General features: G+C 44.9%; 1 protein-coding gene across 4 annotated transcripts in view; it reads left to right on the top strand.

The window, feature by feature from the left end:
• The window catches only part of TRMT9B (tRNA methyltransferase 9B (putative)), a 79404-nt gene extending 60503 nt beyond the window's left edge, over positions 1-18901 (top strand). Inside the window, exons 3-5 of one of the 4 annotated variants that reach the window (XM_006158984.3) lie at positions 343-497; positions 10276-10449; positions 16967-18901. In XM_006158984.3, the coding sequence (XP_006159046.1) occupies positions 344-497; positions 10276-10449; positions 16967-17979 (1341 nt within the window). In that variant the 5' untranslated portion in view covers position 343 and the 3' untranslated portion in view covers positions 17980-18901. Of the gene's footprint in view, positions 1-342; positions 498-10275; positions 10450-16966 lie in introns of those variants that run through there. The other 3 variants (XM_006158985.2, XM_027775955.1, XM_006158987.2) reach the window with 3 other exon arrangements.
• The last annotated feature ends 548 nt before the right edge of the window (positions 18902-19449 follow it).

Here is a 19449-nt window from a genome sequence, read left to right as displayed (position 1 = left end):
AAAAAAAAAAAAAAAAAAGAACGTACTGTGCATCAGACAGAGCACACTTGTCCAAAGGGAACCATTTGTTCAGAAATTTGACTATGCTTCCAAAAGTAAGGCTGGGTCTTGCCCAGGGACTTAGAATAGTGCGCTCATCCCCCACCCACTGCCGTGGGAAGATTAGCAAAGGCAAGCTCAGCGTCTGTGGGCAGCGATGCGGCAGCTGCAGCTGCAAGGAAGCGTAAGCGCCGCACCACCGTCCTGGCTGTGGCCCCAGTTCTGGGAGACCGGCAGCCTTGCGCGCGGTGTGCAGTGTGCGGCGTCCCCTGACCCGCATTCTGGCTTGCCCCTGTTTCCCAGGATGGACCAGGAAGCCGCCCAGCTGGAGAAGCAGCACGTGCACGCTGTGTACGAGAGCACCGCCTCGGACTTCAGCGCCCTGCAGAGCAAGGCCTGGCCGCGCGTGCGCCAGTTCCTCCTGGAGCAGAGGCCGGGCAGCCTCGTCGCTGACATAGGTAACCGGCCGCGCTGCCGTGAAGCAGCTCCCGCCCGGCTTTTCCGGTTTTGCTCTAAGGAGAAGCCTGGAATTGTGTTTTTGGCATGCTAGTACTTAGAATGTTCACTTTGTAGCAGAAATTCGCCGTCAACAGGTAGAAATTGTTCTCAGGCCTTCCTTAGACGGTGGTGATCTCTTCAGGGCTTTGGGGTACACCTTTGTCAAACTGATCTGAAAATGTGGATGAATCAGGGTGATGACTGCTGTGAATCAGGAACTTTACGATCGGAGGCATTCACCTTTGTAAAATGCTCTCGCAGTGTGGGCACAGTGAGCGGCCCTCAGCTTTCTCCAGCAGGTCACAATTACGGGATGGTGGGGGTCCTGTATCCTCTCACTAATCTCATGGGTCCTTGCCCTTAATTCCAGCGACTGTGTTTTCACTGCAGGGTATCTCCAGTTAGGCAGTATTTAACGCCCGCTGGTTCGACTGGAGGATGTTGGCTCCTTCTCTTTTGGACTGAGAAGTGGTAAAGGACCGCCCACGAGATCTAAGGCTAAGAGTTAGGACGCGGGGCCTGTTTATAGCCCCACATTACGTGTTGGTAATGCGCAGCTTAAGTGTCACGGGATCTACACGGAAGACAAGGGGCTCGATCCCCCAGTTGGCCTGTACGTGCTGAGTGTCTGCACACCCATGACCTCGGCTGGCTGGGGAAGCTGGGGAAGGATGGTGGCATAGACTCTGTTGAGGGAGCTTGGTTTCTCTCTCCTTCTCTCCATCTCTCATGAAAGAAATGAACAAATATTTACAACATAAATAAAATAAAGGTGTAAGCTGTGGTTGGATTTTCATTTGAGCCACACCTACCTATTGCCAGCAATCGCATACTGACCGTGCCAGTAAATCTCAAGTCTGTAGTTACAAATTCCCTACGGTTTCACATTTGCTCAAAGAAACCAGTGAGAGAAACAGAGAGCTGGAGCTTCTGAACTGCTGAAGCTGGCCTGGGCAGTGCAGGGCCTGGGAAGGGGTGCAGGGAAATTGGGAGTCTTCGAAAAATATCTCCACCGTGTACTTTTTTTTTGGAGAGGTTTTTGCCATAGGGCACGTGCACTCGCCAGACAGACAGAGAAAGACAGAGAGACAGAAAGCGAGAAATCACCCCCCAGGGGGGATGGCCACGCCGCGGTCCCTTCTCCTCCATTCTCCTCTCGGGATCTTGAGCACGCACGTGCAGGCGCCCAGCGTGAGTTTTAAGACACCGGATTTGGGACGTGAACCGCAGTCGACTATGTGGGAGTCCAGCGACATAGCCATGACACTAACTGCTGGTCCCCATCATGTACATTTTAAAAATATAAATCTAGTCTCAGAAGATGCTGTGTCTGGAACTCTTACCACCCATAATCGAAACAAAGGGGGAAAAGGAACTCTTAACTGAATGGCTTGGAGGACACAGCATATAAAACAAGAGGGTACTTTTTCACGCCTTACTCCAACATGAATCCTAAATGAAGCAAAGATTTAGGGGTAAAAGAATGAAATTATTGGGAACCAGCAGTTAGCGTAATGGCTGTGTCGCTGGATTCCCACGTAGTCGACCGCGGTTCGTGTCCCGGACCCGGTGGCTTAAAACTCACGCCGGGCGCGTGTGCGTGCGTGCCCAAGATCCCGAGAGGAGAATGGAGGAGAGGGGATTGCGGCGTGACCATCCCCCCTGGGGGGTGATTTCTCGCTTTCTGTCTCTATGTCTCTCTATGTCTGTCTGGCGAGCGCACGCGCCCTACAGTGAAAATCTCTCCAAAAAAAAAAAAAAAAAGTAAAAAGAATGAAATTATTAAAGGACTAAATGACAACTAGATTTTAAAATGTTCTGAGGCAAAAGACCTCTGTGTGTGACACCCCCGAATCATGAAAGGAAATACAGTGGGTGTCATTAATCATGGTGCCTGTATTCTATCACTATGTAGTTACCATAGACAATGAGCGAGTGGGTCCTTGTTCTTGAGGGAAATACAGGGTTGGTTTCTTTGAGCCTCTGGTCACATTTTGTAATCATGCTTCATGTGTGTGTCTGTTAAAGACACCTGATTTACTCTGTGTCATTAACACGGAGCTGGCAGCCAAGGTGTTGTAAGTCACACCTGAGCAAAGCTCGGCTAATGCGTGTTTTTGTCCATTAGGGACAGGACGACCTTACTCTCAGGAACACTAGGCAGCACTGAAGCGTGTGCATAGGGAGGGGAGGAGTGGCATTAGAAATGTTACAATCACCAACCAAAACACGGAAGGACAAAAACACGGCACCAAATAGACTGTGAAAAGGACATGTGTTTACAGCATTCGGGCTGAAATGAGAAGGTTGGGTTCTTGTGTGCTGCTCTGTGAGCGCGCATGTCTGGGAATGAGCATGCGAATGGTGTGCGTTTGGCTGGGGGGCCACAACTACGTTTGAGCAGGTAAGTGGACCACTGACAGAACTGTCAATTAATAGGGGTCAGCTGTAGAGCCTGCCAGTGGCATGAAGGTCATGGCAGCTGGACCCCGCATGGCCAGCCATGTGATTCAAGTCCCAGGCCTGGTGGCTTCAAAAACACACCGTGTGTGTGTGTGTGTGTGTGTGCGTGTGTGCGTGTGTGCATGTGTGCCCGAAATCCCCAAAAGCAATGGAGAAGGGATTGCAGTGTGGCCACCCCGGCACGTACGATGCTTTCTCGCTTTCCTTTTCTTTCTTTCTCTTGTCTCTGGCAAGCTCACATACCCTCTAGCAAATCTGAAAAAAGAAAAGAAACGTTTTACAAAAGGAAATAAGGGGCCAGCAGGTGGCACAGAGGTTAAGGTGGCTCCATCCCCAATGACCAACTGCACAGTTCAAGTCCCAGACCCAGCAGCTTGAAAATCACACTGGGCATGTGTCTCTGCATGCCCCCAATCCTGAGAGGTGAATTCTCACTTTCCCTCTCTGTTTCTCTCTCCCTTTATGTGTCTCTCCAGTGAGTACATGCACCCTATAGCAAACTACAAAAACAAAAAAAGTAAGACAATAAGAATCGACGTATAGGTAACTTTGACCCCATAAAAATGGAAAGTTCTACAAGAACTGATAGACTATTCTGTAGATGAGAGAGAGGGCTTCGGGGCCAGCCGGCGATGTGGTTAAGGTGTTGGACTCCCACATGGCCGCCCACATGTCGAGTACCAGACCTGACGGGTTGCCTTTCATTTTTGCTCACTCTCTCTAGTGCTCTCTCTCTCTCTCTGGTAAGGGCAGATGCCCTATATCAAATTTTAAAATAATACTAAATAAAATAAAATAAATAATTCTTTAAAAAATTAGTAAAGAGCGGGCTTCCAAGTCAGTATGAGTGGCCTACCCATGGTAACCAACACTCTTTGACTCTGGAGGCCTTACGGAAGAATGGGGTTGGTTCCCAGGTTGACCTGGACGGGTAAGGTGCACACATGGTGCCTGTGACCCTGGCAGGCTGGCGGGAGGATCGTGGCATGGCACTCCGTTGAGGGTGCTTGTATCTCTGTCTCTCACGAAATAAGTAAATACATAAACTCCTATTAAAAAGTCAGCATGACTGTCATTTGCAGCACCATGGGTTAACCTAGAGGACATCGCGTTAAGTGAAGTGAGCCAGGCGCTGAGAGACAAATACTGCACGACCTCAGTTATATGTGAGCTCTAACAAGATGGCACTCATAAACACAGAGGAAGGGGTGCCTGCTACTGGGGTGGGGCTGCTGGGGCGGCTATAGAGAGTAGCGTGAGCTTGGGTAAGGGCACAGACTTTCAGTCGGACGGCAGGAGTAAGTGCAATCGAAGAAGTATGCCAACAGCCCAAAAGGAAAGTAGAGGAAGGATATGAACAAGCAGTTCAAAAAATGGAGGAAATTCAGATTGCTCAGAGATACTCTGGTTTAGTGACAAAGACACAGAGGATGTACCTTAAAATACCCTCTTACCCTGCTCCCGGAGCGCCAGGACGCAAGTAATGCTGTTAGCGTTTTGGGTAACTCCTTGAGATAGCTCGTGTAAACGAAAGCACGTGTGTGAGTGGGTGTGCGAATGGCGAATGTCCCTGTTCGACGACAGGAATGGCAGTCTGCTAGACAGACGGCATGTGCCTCCCTTCTGCTTTGTCCGCCGTGGGGTGGTTTCATAGTGCTAAAGCTGCAGGCCAACTCTGTCCCCGAACAGGTTATCTTTGTTTATACTACAAACTGGGACAAATATTTTTACAGTATCTCCAGGCAAATCTGCAAGTACATCTTTAGTAAATATCCTTTTGCTCATTCGTATTTTTTGGATTTTGTACTATTTTCATTTTTTGAATCTTCCCAAGGAATAGATAAATAAAGTTAAGGTTTATTGTCAGACTGCATGGACTCGTCTGAGAGGGGAGAGCGCCCTCTGGAGGACCATGATCACACCGCAGTCCTTTTCCTCCATCCCTCCTACCTGCTGGGATCGGGGCATACATGCACCCCTAGGCCTGGCAAGCTTTTCAAGCAGCCAGAGTGAGAATTTGAAATGCGGTCAGCCATGTGGGATCTGGCTCCCGTAGCCGCTGAATTATAGGATTGGCCAGAAATTGAATTTAAACATTAAATAAAAAGGAAAGAATGACGTCTAAAGGGATGAGTACAAAATGCAGCATCATCCAAACTGAGTTTTTTTGTTTCTGTTTTCTGCTTAGCTAAGATGATGAACTGCTGGTTATTTACAATTAATTACTAATAAAACATTGCATAGTTTTTATTTTATTTTGGAGAGGTTTTTGCTATAAGGCATGTGCGCTCACCAGAAAGACAGAGACAGAAAGTAAGAAATCACCCTCCCCGCAGGGGGATGGCCATGCCACAATCCCTTCTCCTTCATTCTCCTCTCGGGATCTTGGACCACGCACGCACACGTGCCCGGCGTGAGTTTAAGCCACTTCGTCTGGGACTCGAACCGCGGTTGACTACATGAGAGTCCAGCAACATAGCCTTTATGCCAACTGCTGGTCCCAAAACATTGCATAGCTTTTTAAAAAAATCCAGAAGTAACCAACTTTCCAGTTTCTAAGACAGGAATTCTCCAGGCAATTTCACTATTTTTTTTTTTTAATTTACCACATGGTACGTGTGCTTGCTGGAGAGAGGCAGTGAGAAAGTACCCCCGTGTAGAACTGTCATGCTGCCATCCCTTCTCCATCTCCCTCCTTTCGGGCTCTTGGGTGGGCACACGTACACACATGTCCAGTGTATTTTTCAAGCCATGGGGTCTGGACTTAACTGCACTGTCGGTGGTTGAGGTGGGATCCAGTCACCTGAACCACCATGCCATGGGTTGGCCCGGTGGTTAGGTTTTAGTCAACTGAAGTGTTACCAGCCACGTGGCTCTGCTCCCTGATCACACTGACTTGCTGAGTGTGTAGTCACAGCTCCCGGATGGGAACCGAGCCCCGACAGCGAGTATGGACTGAGCAGGAGCGGTACCCTAAGGAAGAGCCTAGGTGATTCCGAGCAGACGCGCCCAGGCTCCCCAGGGAGGACCTGCGCACCACGGCAGTGCCTTTTTCCATCTGGAAGGGCTTGTCTACGTTCCCCCCGTGAGGTGGCATGAGGAGGGCGTCCTGTAGTTTGCAAAATTTACTAGGGTCAGTTTAGAAAGTCGGAGGAAAACAGGACTGGGGTGGCTGCTTGGTCCAGGAGCACTGTGCTGCTCAGAGAAGCCAGATTCCACGTGACAGCCCGGGCTCAACCCCCACTGTCAGCCTGACACACGAACACGATGGGCTGGAGACTGCAGGAGGGGTTTCATGGCAAGACCAGAGCCTGGGGTGCTTGTGTCTTCCATTTTTACTCTCTCGTGTGAGCTTGCACGAGCTCTGTCATGAATAAAGAAAGAAACAGCTCAATTCTTGAACAAGATACTCTTTTTCCTTGATGTCAGAGACAATTGTCCTATTAGCATTGAAAATGTTATTTTTCTGTACATAATAAAATTTAACTTTTCCATAATTAAGATTTCACTAGTCTCTTAACTCTCAATGTGTGTGTTCTCTCTCAATGTCCAGATATAATTGGCTAAATCATTCTCTAATGATCACTCCTTTATGTAGACTATAAAAATTCACAGCCCCTACTATGTGGCAGGCACCAGGCCTGCAGGATAACTCATTTTCTCATCTCTGGCTGCAATAAATGGATATGAGACCAGCAGTTAGCGTAATGGCTATGTCACTGGACTCCCATGTAGTCGACCGCAGTTCAAGTCCCAGACCCGGTGGCTTAAACTCACACCGGGTGCATGTGTGTGTGTGTGGCCAAGATCCCAAGAGGGGAATGGAGGAGAAGGGATTGCGGCATGGGCATCACCCCCGGGGGGGGATTTCTTGCTTTCTGTCTCTCTGTCTGTCTGTCTCTCTCTCTGTCTTTCCGGTGAGCACACGTGCCCTATAGCAAAAACCTCTCCCCCCACTAAAAAAAAAGAAATGTTCATGAAATGGGAAATAAAACAAATAGGCCATGTTCTTTCATTCTTTTTTTCCCCATAGGAAAAGATTTCTTTTTTAGATGTCTTGGCAAAGAACGCCTCATTTAAAAAATGTAGTTTCTGCAAACATCAAAGAAATTGTTCAGATTAACTGAGTTATTTTCGGCCAACATTTGCCTGCCATGGTCTGAAGCATTGTGTTTGGTTGAGGCAGTTGTCTCTTCTTGAGCCCCCGTGTGGCCTGGACTACGAAATTGAGAATGTGTGGATGCAGATGCTCCTGCGAATGTACACATGCAGACGCTCCCTTGCAGGTTTTTTAATGAGAACTTGTAAGGGAGCGTGAGAGATTGTCCTCCCTGGAGCTTGCCTCAGTCAGGGTTGGCGTTGCTGATTTACATTCAAGATAAAGGGATGACGAGGCTCAGCCATCTCCTGGATTTTCTTATTAGATAAAATCTCTTTAGCATCTCAGTGTCTGCATGTAGAAAATGGGTGATTGCATCCTATTTGGGAGTTCCACTCCTACTCTTAAAACTGAAGTGAATAAGCTACAGATGGAGGGTGCCGGACACTGGGCGCATTTCAGGAGCTGTTCAAATCAGAGAAGGCCTCACGTTCCTCTTCACTTGTCCACATCACCAAATGCCCTCCTGACAATTCTTCCCAGCCCTCCTGGCCTGTGACTCTGCTTTTATTAGTATCTTTGAAGTAATTTTCCCTTTCATTCCTCCAAATGTGTCCCTCAGGCCAATAGAAAAGCAAATGAATTTGCAAGGTTATTTTTCTTAAAGTCTGACCATCATCTTTGAAATGTACAAGATTTCAATTTAATGTACATTTACCCACAATTGCCTTCTAAGAGCGGATACTTTCTCTCATAACCATTATAAGGAATAGTGGCTATCAGATCTAAAAGGTTTCGAAGACCCAAATGGTCTTTGTTGAAATGATAATGTTGGAAATCTTATTTTTTATTCATATACTGTCTACTGCCTCAGCTGACATCAGTCAACCTTAATTTTGCTTTTATTGTCTCTTAAAGAGTGCAGTGACATATTTCAGAAATAGCAAGCTAATCGGTTTTGAATCCTAATGGATATTTTTCTCATGCTGAGAAATCTGTTGGTAATACCAGTAGATAGGACTATCAGTTCTGATGATTTTAAAAAATATTTCTGGAAAGGAATTAGATTATAGGTGTGCAATAAAATATTTTCCAAAAGTTCATGGGTATTTTCAAAAAGAAAATGCATATTACGAAATAGCTATGCATGTATCTCAAAATCTTTGCATCAAAGTAAACTGATAGATTAATTCCACTTTTCCATAAAATTTATTTCTAATTGTCAGAGTACATGCGTACCTACCAGAGAGAGACAAAAAGCATCCCCTATGTGGCCATGCTGCAGTCCCTTCTCCATCGCTCCATAGTGTTGGGACCTTAGTCATGTGTGCACATGCACCCAGCATGCTCTTTCAAGCCACCAGGGCCAAGGCTGGAATTCAAACCACAGTCAACCATGTGGAATCCAGCCTCCCTAATCACTGTGCTACAGGGCCAGCCCACAACAAGCTTTGTAAAGTCTCCTTGTATTTGTGTGATAGAACACATGTATTAAATAATACTAGATACCAGTAGGCTTTGATTCAAGATGGTTTCCATTCATATTACTACCTTCATCATGATAGCAACAAGATCTAATTATCAAAAATCTTTGAGCTCTGTAAATCCTGAATTATTTGGGATCCTGCCACTGGAAAGTGAATGTCAAAACTGGTATACTGGGGGACCAGCAGGTGGCATGGTGGTTAAGGCACTGGACACTCCCACATGGCTGACCACGGTTTGAGTCCCAGATCTGGCAACTTGCTCTCTCACTTTCTCTCTCTCAGGTCAAATTAAAATAAAAATAAATATATAAATACAATTAAAATAATTGTTTAAAAAAACTGATATATTGAGAAAAAAATAGTTCTTCGTCAGAGTTGTGTGCTAAGTCAATAGAAATCATTTGGAACCTAGCACTAACAATAATTGGATAAAAACATGTTAAAAAATTGTTTTCAATTCGGGAACCAGCAGTTAGCGTAATGGCTATGTCGCTGGACTCCCACGTAGTCGACCGTGGTTCGTGTCCCGGACCTGGTGGCTTAAAGCTCACGCCGGGCGCGTGTGCGTGCGTGCCCAAGATCCCGAGAGGAGAATGGAGAAGGGATTGCGGCGTGACCATCCCCCTTGGGGGGTGATTTCTCGCTTTCTGTCTCTATGTCTCTCTCTGTCTGTCTGGCGAGCGCACGTGCCCTACAGTGAAAATCTCTCAAAAAAAAATTGTTTTCAATTCAAATTTGAAACTTTATAAGGCATGTTTTATTGTGTAAATTATTTTATTTGTATCTGTTGAAGGGTTTTTCACAGTAGTTTTATATAGTCAGTGAGTGGTAAGAATGGTTGGAAAGATAACATGAGAATAAAAACTCAACATTCCAGGGGATGGAAACTTCCAAAAGTTCATGGGAAAATGGAATTAAAATATGAATTTAGTTTGATGCAAATTTTTTTTGAAACTTATGCATAGCTTTTCTTTTTTCTTAATTTTTTTCTTTTGCCAGAGAGTGCATGTATTGCCAGAGAGAGAGAGACAGAGAGAGCGAGAGAGAGCAAGAAAGTGAGAAAGCACCCCCCCATGGGGGATGGTCATGCCACAATCCCTTCTCCTCCTTTTTTGGGGACTTTGGACATGCATACACACACATTCACTGTGTTTCTCAAGCTGCTGGGTCCAGAACTCGGACTGTTGGTCATGTGGAACTGAGCTGCCTTAACCACCAAGCTGTGGTTTGGCCCACAGTTGTATTATAATAGACCTTTTCCATGTACTTTTCAAAGCCCATTTGTACATACATATGCACAGATACAATGAAATGCATACGTGCAGGAAAAGAGACCGCCCACTGCCTGCCCCTGGGTCCTGAAACTGTCTGTCCTCCCGCCGTGGGCCAGCTCACATGTTTTGGGTAGACTAGCATACTCAGTGCTGTGGACTTTCCTTCTTTAAATAGTTGATGAATAGTTCTATTTTCCATTCCTTTTCCTTCTTCTACTCTATGTTAAAATACATAAGTAGTCTCTGAAGCCTTCCTTTAAATTTTCTTCTGTTTTTGTGAATACTGTCACACCATGTTGTATTCTGTCTTGCTTAGTTAATATCAAGTTATTTGTATTTCTTCTTATAAAATGAACAAACTGACTGTTTTCCACTTTCTATGAAGCCTCGCATGTAATGGATTTTTCTCTTCTAGGCTGTGGGACTGGAAAGTATCTCAAAGTGAACAGCCAGGTACACACCCTGGGTTGCGACTACTGTGGGCCATTGGTTGAGATTGCCCGGAATAGAGGATGTGAAGTCATGGTATGTGACAACCTTAATCTCCCCTTTAGGGATCAGGGCTTCGATGCCGTCATCTCCATAGGAGGTAAGGCAGCCGTCACGTGTTCACCCTGTACGTGGTTAAGGCTCCTCTCGTGAGTCAACGATTTTTGTAGTGAAGTAGGCATAATTCATGTTTACTAATTTAAAAAAAAATCTCAATTACTTGAGTTATTTGACTGATCTCAAATGCATTTGTGATATATCTATAAATGTTTCAACTAGTTAAACCTTCAAACTATATTCTTTTGCATGATTCACTGCCATTTCATTTACTATGAGTAAGAAAGTATTGCAGGAATCTTACTCATTGAAAATAGTACTTCATTATTTTGAAATGAGGCCAGCTTTTCCAGCAGGAAGTAGATTTTTTTCACGCCATAATAGCGGACTTCACTAGCAGGGACCTCTGGGTCTAACACACTGAATGTCACCTGTACCCGTCTGCTACTCACTGGAGTTTCTGTATCACTTTAACAATGCCACTCTGTTCTCTTATGGACAGAGGTTGTCTATGAGTCTAGGAAATGGGTTTCTCACATTCTCCCAACAATGGGCTAGAACACACACATGCCAAAAAATGAGCAAAACCCCAAAAAAACCATGGCTGAAATGTACACAGGTAAGGCTCATGCTATTCAGCACATGTATTCCGGGCATCTAGTATGTTAGTCTTATTTAAATACGCTAGGAAACTTGGTATTTAAGAGACTACTTTGCCAAGTTCTTTTGCAATGAAAAAAAAAAACTTTTTGCAAAGCAAATTACTTGCTCTGGTACACTTCAAAAATTAATCTATTTGAGTATAATAAGTCTTATCAATACAAGATGGTCTTACATAAAACCTGCTATTCATGATAGAAATACAGAATAAGACTATTAGCTCTCTCCTGAAGTAGAGATCAGTTTATTCAGTATTAGATGAGGAGTGTATCTCTGCATAGTGAGAATCTGCAGACCTGGATGCCCTGACCTTGAGGCTAGTTAGGACTGGCAAGAGGTAGTTGCCATGGGAACCGGTTCTATGACAATCTTACTTCTTTTCCTTTAAAACTGTTAGGTCCACTTTGGTTGTAAGAATTATGAGGAATATCTTATTTTGCTCGGGCTACTGTAACAAAATACCTCAGATACTCAAATACCAGGTCTTCCAGCAGGAAGTAGAGTTTTTGGAGACAGCACCTTTTTCACGCCGTAATAGCGCACTTCACTAACAGGGACCTGTTGGTGGCTTAAAATACAGGCGTTTATTTCTCATAGCCCTGGAGGTTGAGAGCTGGAGATCAGGATTCCAGCAGTATCGGGTTCTGGTGAGGGCTCCGCTCCTGGCCTGCAGACAGCTGCCTCCTTCCTCTTGACCGTGACAGGGAGAGGAGGGGGAGAGAGAGAGAGAGAAAGACAGAGAAATTCTCTGGTCTCTTTAATCCCACCATGGGAACCCACTCTCATGACTTTATCTCAGCTTCCAGTCACCTCCCAAAGTTCTCACGCCCTAATACCATCCCACTGGGGGCCAGGGCTTCACAAAGCAGTGTTGTGGGACACAGACATTCAATGCACAACAAAGAGGGATTCTTCTGTTGTAAGCAGTGCTGTACGATGCTCTGAATCTTCTCTGCAAAACGTCTGGGTTCGGTCGTTCCACCTAATGGACTGGAAAGCCAGAGAAGGGCAGGTCCTCTTTGTTCTCCCATCTCATGAGTTTAGGCCCTGCAAGGCTCCCCCTGTCCAGACCATGCCACTGAGCCACTGTTGTGGGGATACGGACCAGCATTCCTACCTCTGGGAAATGCTTTGTGTATACCTGGTTAAATCCTTCTCATTTTTAGTTTAAGTCTCATGCCTCGCCCTGGGAGAAAATGGAGCATACCTGGTTACCATCTTCTAATTAAAAACGCCTCCTTGGGTGGACAACAGCTAGTGTTTTCCTGAACGGTGACTAGGAATTAATGCAATCCAGTCATTTTCAGTTGGGTTTGCCATTTAGAACTGTATTGTGAAAAATTTCAAAAGACTCTCTCTCGTAGGCCCGTAGGCCTTTACTTCTATTTAGAATTGTACTTGTTGCCTCTGCTTGCCTTAACACGAAGAGATACATAATTCGCATTTCCATGTCTGTTAACAATGATGTGAAAAATAATCATTATTCCTAATTATACACTCATTATGCTTTACTGACAGAAAAAGAAACATTCTTCTGCTTACCTTTAGAATAGTCTGACAAAAATTCTAGAAATATTTGGCAACATGTTAAAATAATGTCTGGGATGGGCAGGTGGTATGGTGGTTAAGGCACTGGCCTTCCACATGGCCAGCCGTGGTTCAAGTCCCAGACCTGGCGGCTTGCTTTCTCACTTCAGCTTTCTCTCTCTTTCTGCCTCTCTCTTGGTCAAATTAAAAAATAATAACAACAAATAAAATTAAATAAATAAGTAGTTCTTTAAAAAAATCATGGCAACCAATGACATACTTTGTGTCAGTGGTTCTCAACTAGGGGTTATGCTGCTTCTTCCCCATCTACAAAGGGGCATCGGCAAGGTCTGGACAGAGTCTTTTCATAAGTAGGAGTGTGTATGCTAATGTCGTCTGATGAGTGCCTTCCACAGCAAACAGCTATGTAGCCCAAAATGTCGGCAGTGCTGAGGTCGAGAAACCCCTGCTTTATGCTAAACCCATAGATTCCAAATGTTCATGGTGAGAGAGATGAGACATTTACTCTTGAAAAGTTAAATAACAATACATCACAAACTCTAAAGATGTAAGAGAACTTTAAAATGATCTTGTGCCAATTGTCATCTGATTCCGGTAACTGAATTCAACCTGTTTTCTAGGCTCTTGGCAAGACAATATTGCTGTGGGATACAAGTGTTGAGTAATGTGTTCGCCTTTAAGTTGTGATTATGATCTTTTAAACAAAGGAAACTCTTTCATGTTTAAAAAACCTCAACATAGTGGGACCAGCAGTTAGCGTAATGGCTATGTCGCTGGACTCCCATGTAGTTGACCGTGGTTCGAGTCCCAGACCCAGTGGCTTAAACTCACGCCAGGCACGTGTGCGTGCGTGCCCAAGATCCCAAGAGGAGAATGGAAGAGAAGGGATTGCGGCGTGGCCATCCCCTCCGGGGGAGTGATTTCTGACTTTCTGTCTTTCTGTCTTTTTGTGGCAAGTGCATGCACCCTATAGCGAAAAACCTCTCAAAAAAAAAAAAAATTCAACATAGTTGAATTTTCTAGCATCACTATTTCATAGAATATATCCATCCATCCCATTAGAAGTACATTAACAATACTTTTTATTAGAATGAATATGTATATGATGTGTAACTCATAGGTAAGGAAGAAATCTTCATTTGTAAATGTTCCAGAAACATTTAGATTCGAGAGTGCTACTTACTATTTTTAAATATCAATATAAAATATAATTTTAAAACATTTGGGGCGGGTGCCCTTGGGAGGGGGCTTCAGACATGGAGCTGTGAACACGTGGGAGCCCCATGCATGCTGGTCGGGGACTGGGTCCCGCAAACGCGGGGACTGCAGAGACACGAACTGTGCGTTAATGTGGGCTTTTCAGAACACGATTTTGACTGCCAATAAACCCGAGTTTTTTTCTGACATAAATAAATAGAGCATTTGGATATTTCCTTGGTGAAATTATGGTATTTTAGGTGATTGGAAATGAATGATTACTAATGAGTGAATAAATTAAAAAATTTCCTTTTGTAGGAAGGAAACGTCCTTTAAAAAAACTTTTTAAAACTTCTTTTGAAGCCAGGTAGAATCTAGAAATGTTAAATACCTATGAGTCTACTGAAAAGAGGCTATTGTATTAAAATGATTTTAATGTGTTTTTCTTCATTTTTGGACCACCAAAATAAATACAGTCGGTTATCAAAATCCGCAGTGGTCAGGCTCTGTGGAGCTCTGTGAGCGCTGTGTTAGTGAGTTCAGTGGAGTAAGACCCTGAAAGGAATACAGGATCTTGTTCCCGTGAGCCCCTGGTCTCATCTTAGCTGACTAGTCAATATTTAACCTTTTTTTTATGTGTATTTCTGCTTAAAGACACCTGTGTCCTTTTCAGCCCATGCCAACAGCCCGCTAACTCACGCTGAAGGGCCCTCATCTAACTCCTGCCGGTCCTGTGAGACCCCAAGGAACGCTAGGCACCGTGTCAGTGCGAGGCTTGAGGCCACGTTAGCCAGTGCAGTCACCAACAGAAACAGAGAAATGCAAAAGGCCTGACACTCAATAAACGTGAAAAGGATGCTTGCCTATAGTATTGGCGTTGAAATAAGAAAGAAGAGAGTGCCCGTCTTGCCTCAGTGGGGAGGCGTGTACTGGCGGGTCGAACTGCTGGGGTGCATGTGTCTGCAAAGGGTCACAAAACCTGGGGTGTCGGCGTGAGTTACTTGTACATTTCAGTGAGTGGACAAATTTGCAAATACAAAATTCATGAACACCGAGGAAGGCCGGTATTGAGAAATGCGCCCACGGGAGTCTTAGAGGGAATCGGGCGCAGTGAGGGCGGACACTAAGGCTCGAGGAGTCCCGGAAGCGTAAGAGCACTAGACGGAGCTGCGCTCTCTTTGCCCTCTTAGCTCAGACGGGACTGTAGACCGTCCCAGCAGGAAGCGCTCAGTTCCTGCCCTCTGATTTCCTCCCTGAGGTATGTGGCAGGCCTTGCGTGGAAAATAACTTGTTCTCTCTTGACACACTACTGTGAAACTCCCCCTGGAAATAACAGACTAGCACTTCCTGTATATTGTTGAATAAAAATACACTTAACCCATTTGTGATTAAATAGAGCAATCTTGTGTGACTCTCACTCTGATTCTGCAAGGATTAAAAGTAATGGCCTATAAAATGATTTTTTTAAAAAAATAGACAACCATTTTCATCATATTAACATTTTAAAATAAATGGAAACAATCATGTAGATTTGTGTTGAGCTGGCTTATCTTTAAATGATCTGAACAGAAACATAATCTTTAGCTCTTTTTCTCTACGACTATGTGCTCTGTCAATTTTATTAATGCTGATCAGTAGCAATTATTTTTAAAAGTTCATTCACGTATTTCCTACACGAGTGAGAGAAATGAAGCATCCCCAACAGGGCCTTGTTTTTCTTTCCTACTTTATTCATAGAAAAGTACATACACACGCACGTCAGAGAGGGGGAGAGAGGGAGAGCAAGCGAGCGAGAGAAGCACCCTCAGGAGGGCCAGGTCATCCCACAGTCCCCGTCCTCCCGGCCTTCAGCCTGTCAGATCCGGGCACTCGTGCACATGCCCAGCAGTTTTCAGGCTGTCCAGGCCAGGATTCAGGTTGTGACCCCGATGTGGGATCTAGCTTCTTTTGATCAACTCATTAGGCTGCACCACAGAGCTGGCTCCCCAGCGAAACCTTCATACTATAACCCACCCCAAGCTGTAGGCAGCCCCACGTGTCGTGAGCACACGTGCCCAGTGTACTCAGGGGTGTCAGTAGACTTGAGTCTGGAACCTCGCCATATGTGTCAGCCCCGAGAGTGTCACATTCCACCTTCGTGCCACTGGCTGACCCCTAGAAATGCCAGTTACTAAGGCAGTGGATGGTTTCGCAGGGTTCTATCAAGGAGGACTTACCTAATTGGGTCTCCTTTTCAGATTGTAATAATTCACTCCTGTCATCCTTCTGGTTAACAAAAGTCACAGGATTTTGGCACTGGAAGAGATCTCAGAGAATTATTTATTCTGGACGTCTCATAATAGATGAAGAAACTAAAAAGCTGTAGAACTTGGATGGCAGTGTGGCCTAGTGGTTAAGGAAGCCAGATTCCACATGGCTGACTGCGATTAGAGTCCCAGCTCCAGTGACTTCAGAAACATCCTGGGCTCATGTGCAAGTGTGCCCCAAATCCTTACTGGATGGTAGAAAGGGATGAAGGGATTGCAGCCTGACCACACCCCACTGGGGAGAGTTCTCTCCTCCTCTTTCTCCCTCTCCGTCTCTCCATCTCTTCTCTCTGGTGTGCACATGTGCCTTCTGGAGATTAAAAAATATATATCTGTAGAACTTATGACCTAGCCTCCTCTGTGGAATAGTCAGTAGTGTACTGGACTGGAGAGCTGGAAGCCACGTGTGTACCATGTTTGAATCCCTGTCTCGGCTTGTTGAGCCTGAAAACACGCTGGGCACCTGGGCCTAGATTTTGGCAGGCTGGAGGGCTGTAGGAAGAGGATCAGGGCACGACTGAGCCCTGTACAGGCTGCTTCAACTCCCCCGCCCCCATACACATGTACACTCTACTTTAACTGGAAAGAAGAACTTCAGCACTTAAATAACGTCCAAGATCAGCTGCCTGGTAAGTACAAGAACCCGAGCTAAAAAATTCTCTCTCTCAGAACTAAGCCCATGCTTTTTCTACAAGAACCAAAACTAAAAATTATGTCTGCCTCAGAACTAAGCCTCTGCCACATAGGAAGTAAAGAAATGTTACTGTCTCTCCAGACGGCACCGTTGTCTCTAAACGCGTATGTTTACGGATGCATGTGCACATTAAGATTGCATTCCTTCTTTTGCAGTTATCCATCATTTTTCTACAAAACAAAGAAGAATTAGAGCCATCAAAGAAATGGCCAGGGTCTTAGTTCCTGGAGGCCAGCTGATGATCTACGTGTGGGCCATGGAACAAAAGAATCGTCACTTTGAGAAGCAAGATGTGCTCGTCCCGTGGAACAGGGCCTTGTGTTCCCAGCTCTGCTCAGAATCCAGCCCGTCCAGGACGGGGAGGCCGTGTGGGCATCCGTGCGACCCCCTTTGCTCTGACGGTGGCTGTTCTGTTTGCTTCAAAGAGCGACGTAGCTCCACACGGTCCCACAGTGTGGACTGTGCACCTGCCGGGCCTGGGACCTGCTGTGCGAGTATTTCTAAGGAAGGTGAGGAAGAAAACGGATTCTACCATGCCATAGGAAAATCTTTTCGTTCCTGGTTTTTCTCCAGATCTTTGGATGAATCAACCCTGAGGAAGCAAACGGAAAGAGCGAGACCCATGAAAAACCCCGAAGTCTGGGCCAATAGCACGGTGTCAGTGCAGCCTGCCAGACACTCTCGGTTAGGCTCCGATCACCAAGAGCCGTTTTCCACCAGAGAGGGAAGCTTCGACGAGGAGGTGTTCATGGAGACGTCTCCTCAGTCTCTGGGGTGGCTGAAAGTAGAAAGCACCGTGACACATTTCAACGGAGACTGTCAGCGAATAGTGAGGAGGAAGGGAAGTGGGGGTTTTCTGGGTAGCGATGACGCCGAGGACTGTGAGGATGCAGGGCACTCAGGAGGAGGTGGCCCCGCGGCCAGGAGAACATTCCGAAGTGTGTGTGCCTCCAGTCCCGCAGGGTCCGGCACGGACCACGCCGCGTCTGTCGGAGAGCAGCAGGACACCGCGGACCCCAGGGTCTTCATGCGTTACTACCACGTGTTTCGAGAAGGCGAGCTCTGCGGCCTGTTAAAGGAGAACGTGTCTGACCTTCACGTCGTCAGCTCTGCCAACGATCATGGCAACTGGTGTGTCATCGCGGAGAAGAAGGTCAACCGTGATTGACTGGGCCTTGGCGGGCAGCTCCAGAAGGTTCTCTGCACTGGTTTTATGGCATCGCTTCAGTTTACATCCAGTGTTATTCCTAAAATCCCTGTATGTTTTAGTCTATTGGGACTATGAACTGGTCATCTTTTAAAATCTTTTCTTTTTGTATTTTATTTTTACTTTTTTTTTTTTTACATTCAATTACTGTGTATCCTTACAGCATACGAAACGAATTTTCCCATCATGAATTCCATCTTTTTAAATCTTTGAGTAACAGAGTACCTGGCACCTAGTGCATTTGACAAAGAGCCTTTTTGGTTAAATATTCATGCAAAAGATCCGAAGAAGCTTTAGAAACTATACGTAGTACAGTTTCGATATTTTCTTCCTATGAAAGATGAACTTCTTGTAAGAATACATGGATATCATTTTCCTGGACAGAAATCCAATTTGTGTTTTCCCCATTGAAACAGACTGAAATAGTGATGGATTTCATGGTTTTAGGTTCTTACTCCTCCAGTGACTGCTACGTTAGAAGAAACTTATAGGATTATTTAAAAAGTGTGTTTGGAAATTTTAAAAGATTCTGCTGTTAAATATAACTTTAAGGAACAGTATTTTTATAAAGTAAAGGAGTAATTTCTGGTTCTCAGGTTATAATTTATATCTGTGTGCAAAGTAACAGGTACTTCTGTTGCCAGGATGTGTTTTGAAATATGTGATAAGTTATTTTGTTTCCAAGATGATGCTTCTACTTAGTGCTAGGGGGGGAAAGAGATGGGAGAGAAAAATAAGTGTTAAAGAAAACTTTTCAAAATCATAAACAAATTTGCTTCACGCTAAGTGAAGAATAAAGTATTCCATGTTACTCAGAAGGTTTTCAAAGGCCCTGTTGCATGCAGAGGGTCAGCCTGTGGCATGGTGGTTAAGGCAGCTGGATCCCACATGATCGACTGAATGGTTCGAGTCCTGGACCTGACAGCTTGAAAACACCTGGTGCATGTACGTGTGTGTTCAACATCATGAAAGGAGAAGTGGAGAGGTGGTTGCAGCATGGCCATCCTCTGTGGGGAATGCTTTCCCACTCTCCCTCTCTTTCTGTCTGTTTCCAGAGAGCACACATGACCTCCAACAAATAAAAAAAAGAACAAGTCAAACTCTTAAAAAAAAAAAAAAGAAAGAAAGAAAAACCAGAGTGAGTGAATGGAGTAGATAAGACTACAACTGTTGAAAGAACCCAAGTGGTATTTTCTAATTTTATTAGAAACTTGATATCCAATTAAGATACAACTGAGATTCTGTAATGAGTTTTTAAATCTAGAATTATGTGAACTTCAGAAAGTTTGTGGAAAACGGAATTAAATTACAAGTTTATTTTGGTGCAAAAAAATTATGCAATCTCCCGTAGTTTTTTTTTTTTTAATTATTTTATTTAGCTTTATTTATTTATTTAAGTTGACCAGAGAGGGACAGAATGAGAGAGCCAAG

This window comes from Tupaia chinensis, unplaced genomic scaffold (assembly GCF_000334495.1).
Source record: "Tupaia chinensis unplaced genomic scaffold, TupChi_1.0 Scaffold000619_1, whole genome shotgun sequence".
NCBI classification, from domain to species: domain Eukaryota; kingdom Metazoa; phylum Chordata; class Mammalia; order Scandentia; family Tupaiidae; genus Tupaia; species Tupaia belangeri.
This window is presented reverse-complemented; position numbering and strand designations above follow the sequence as displayed.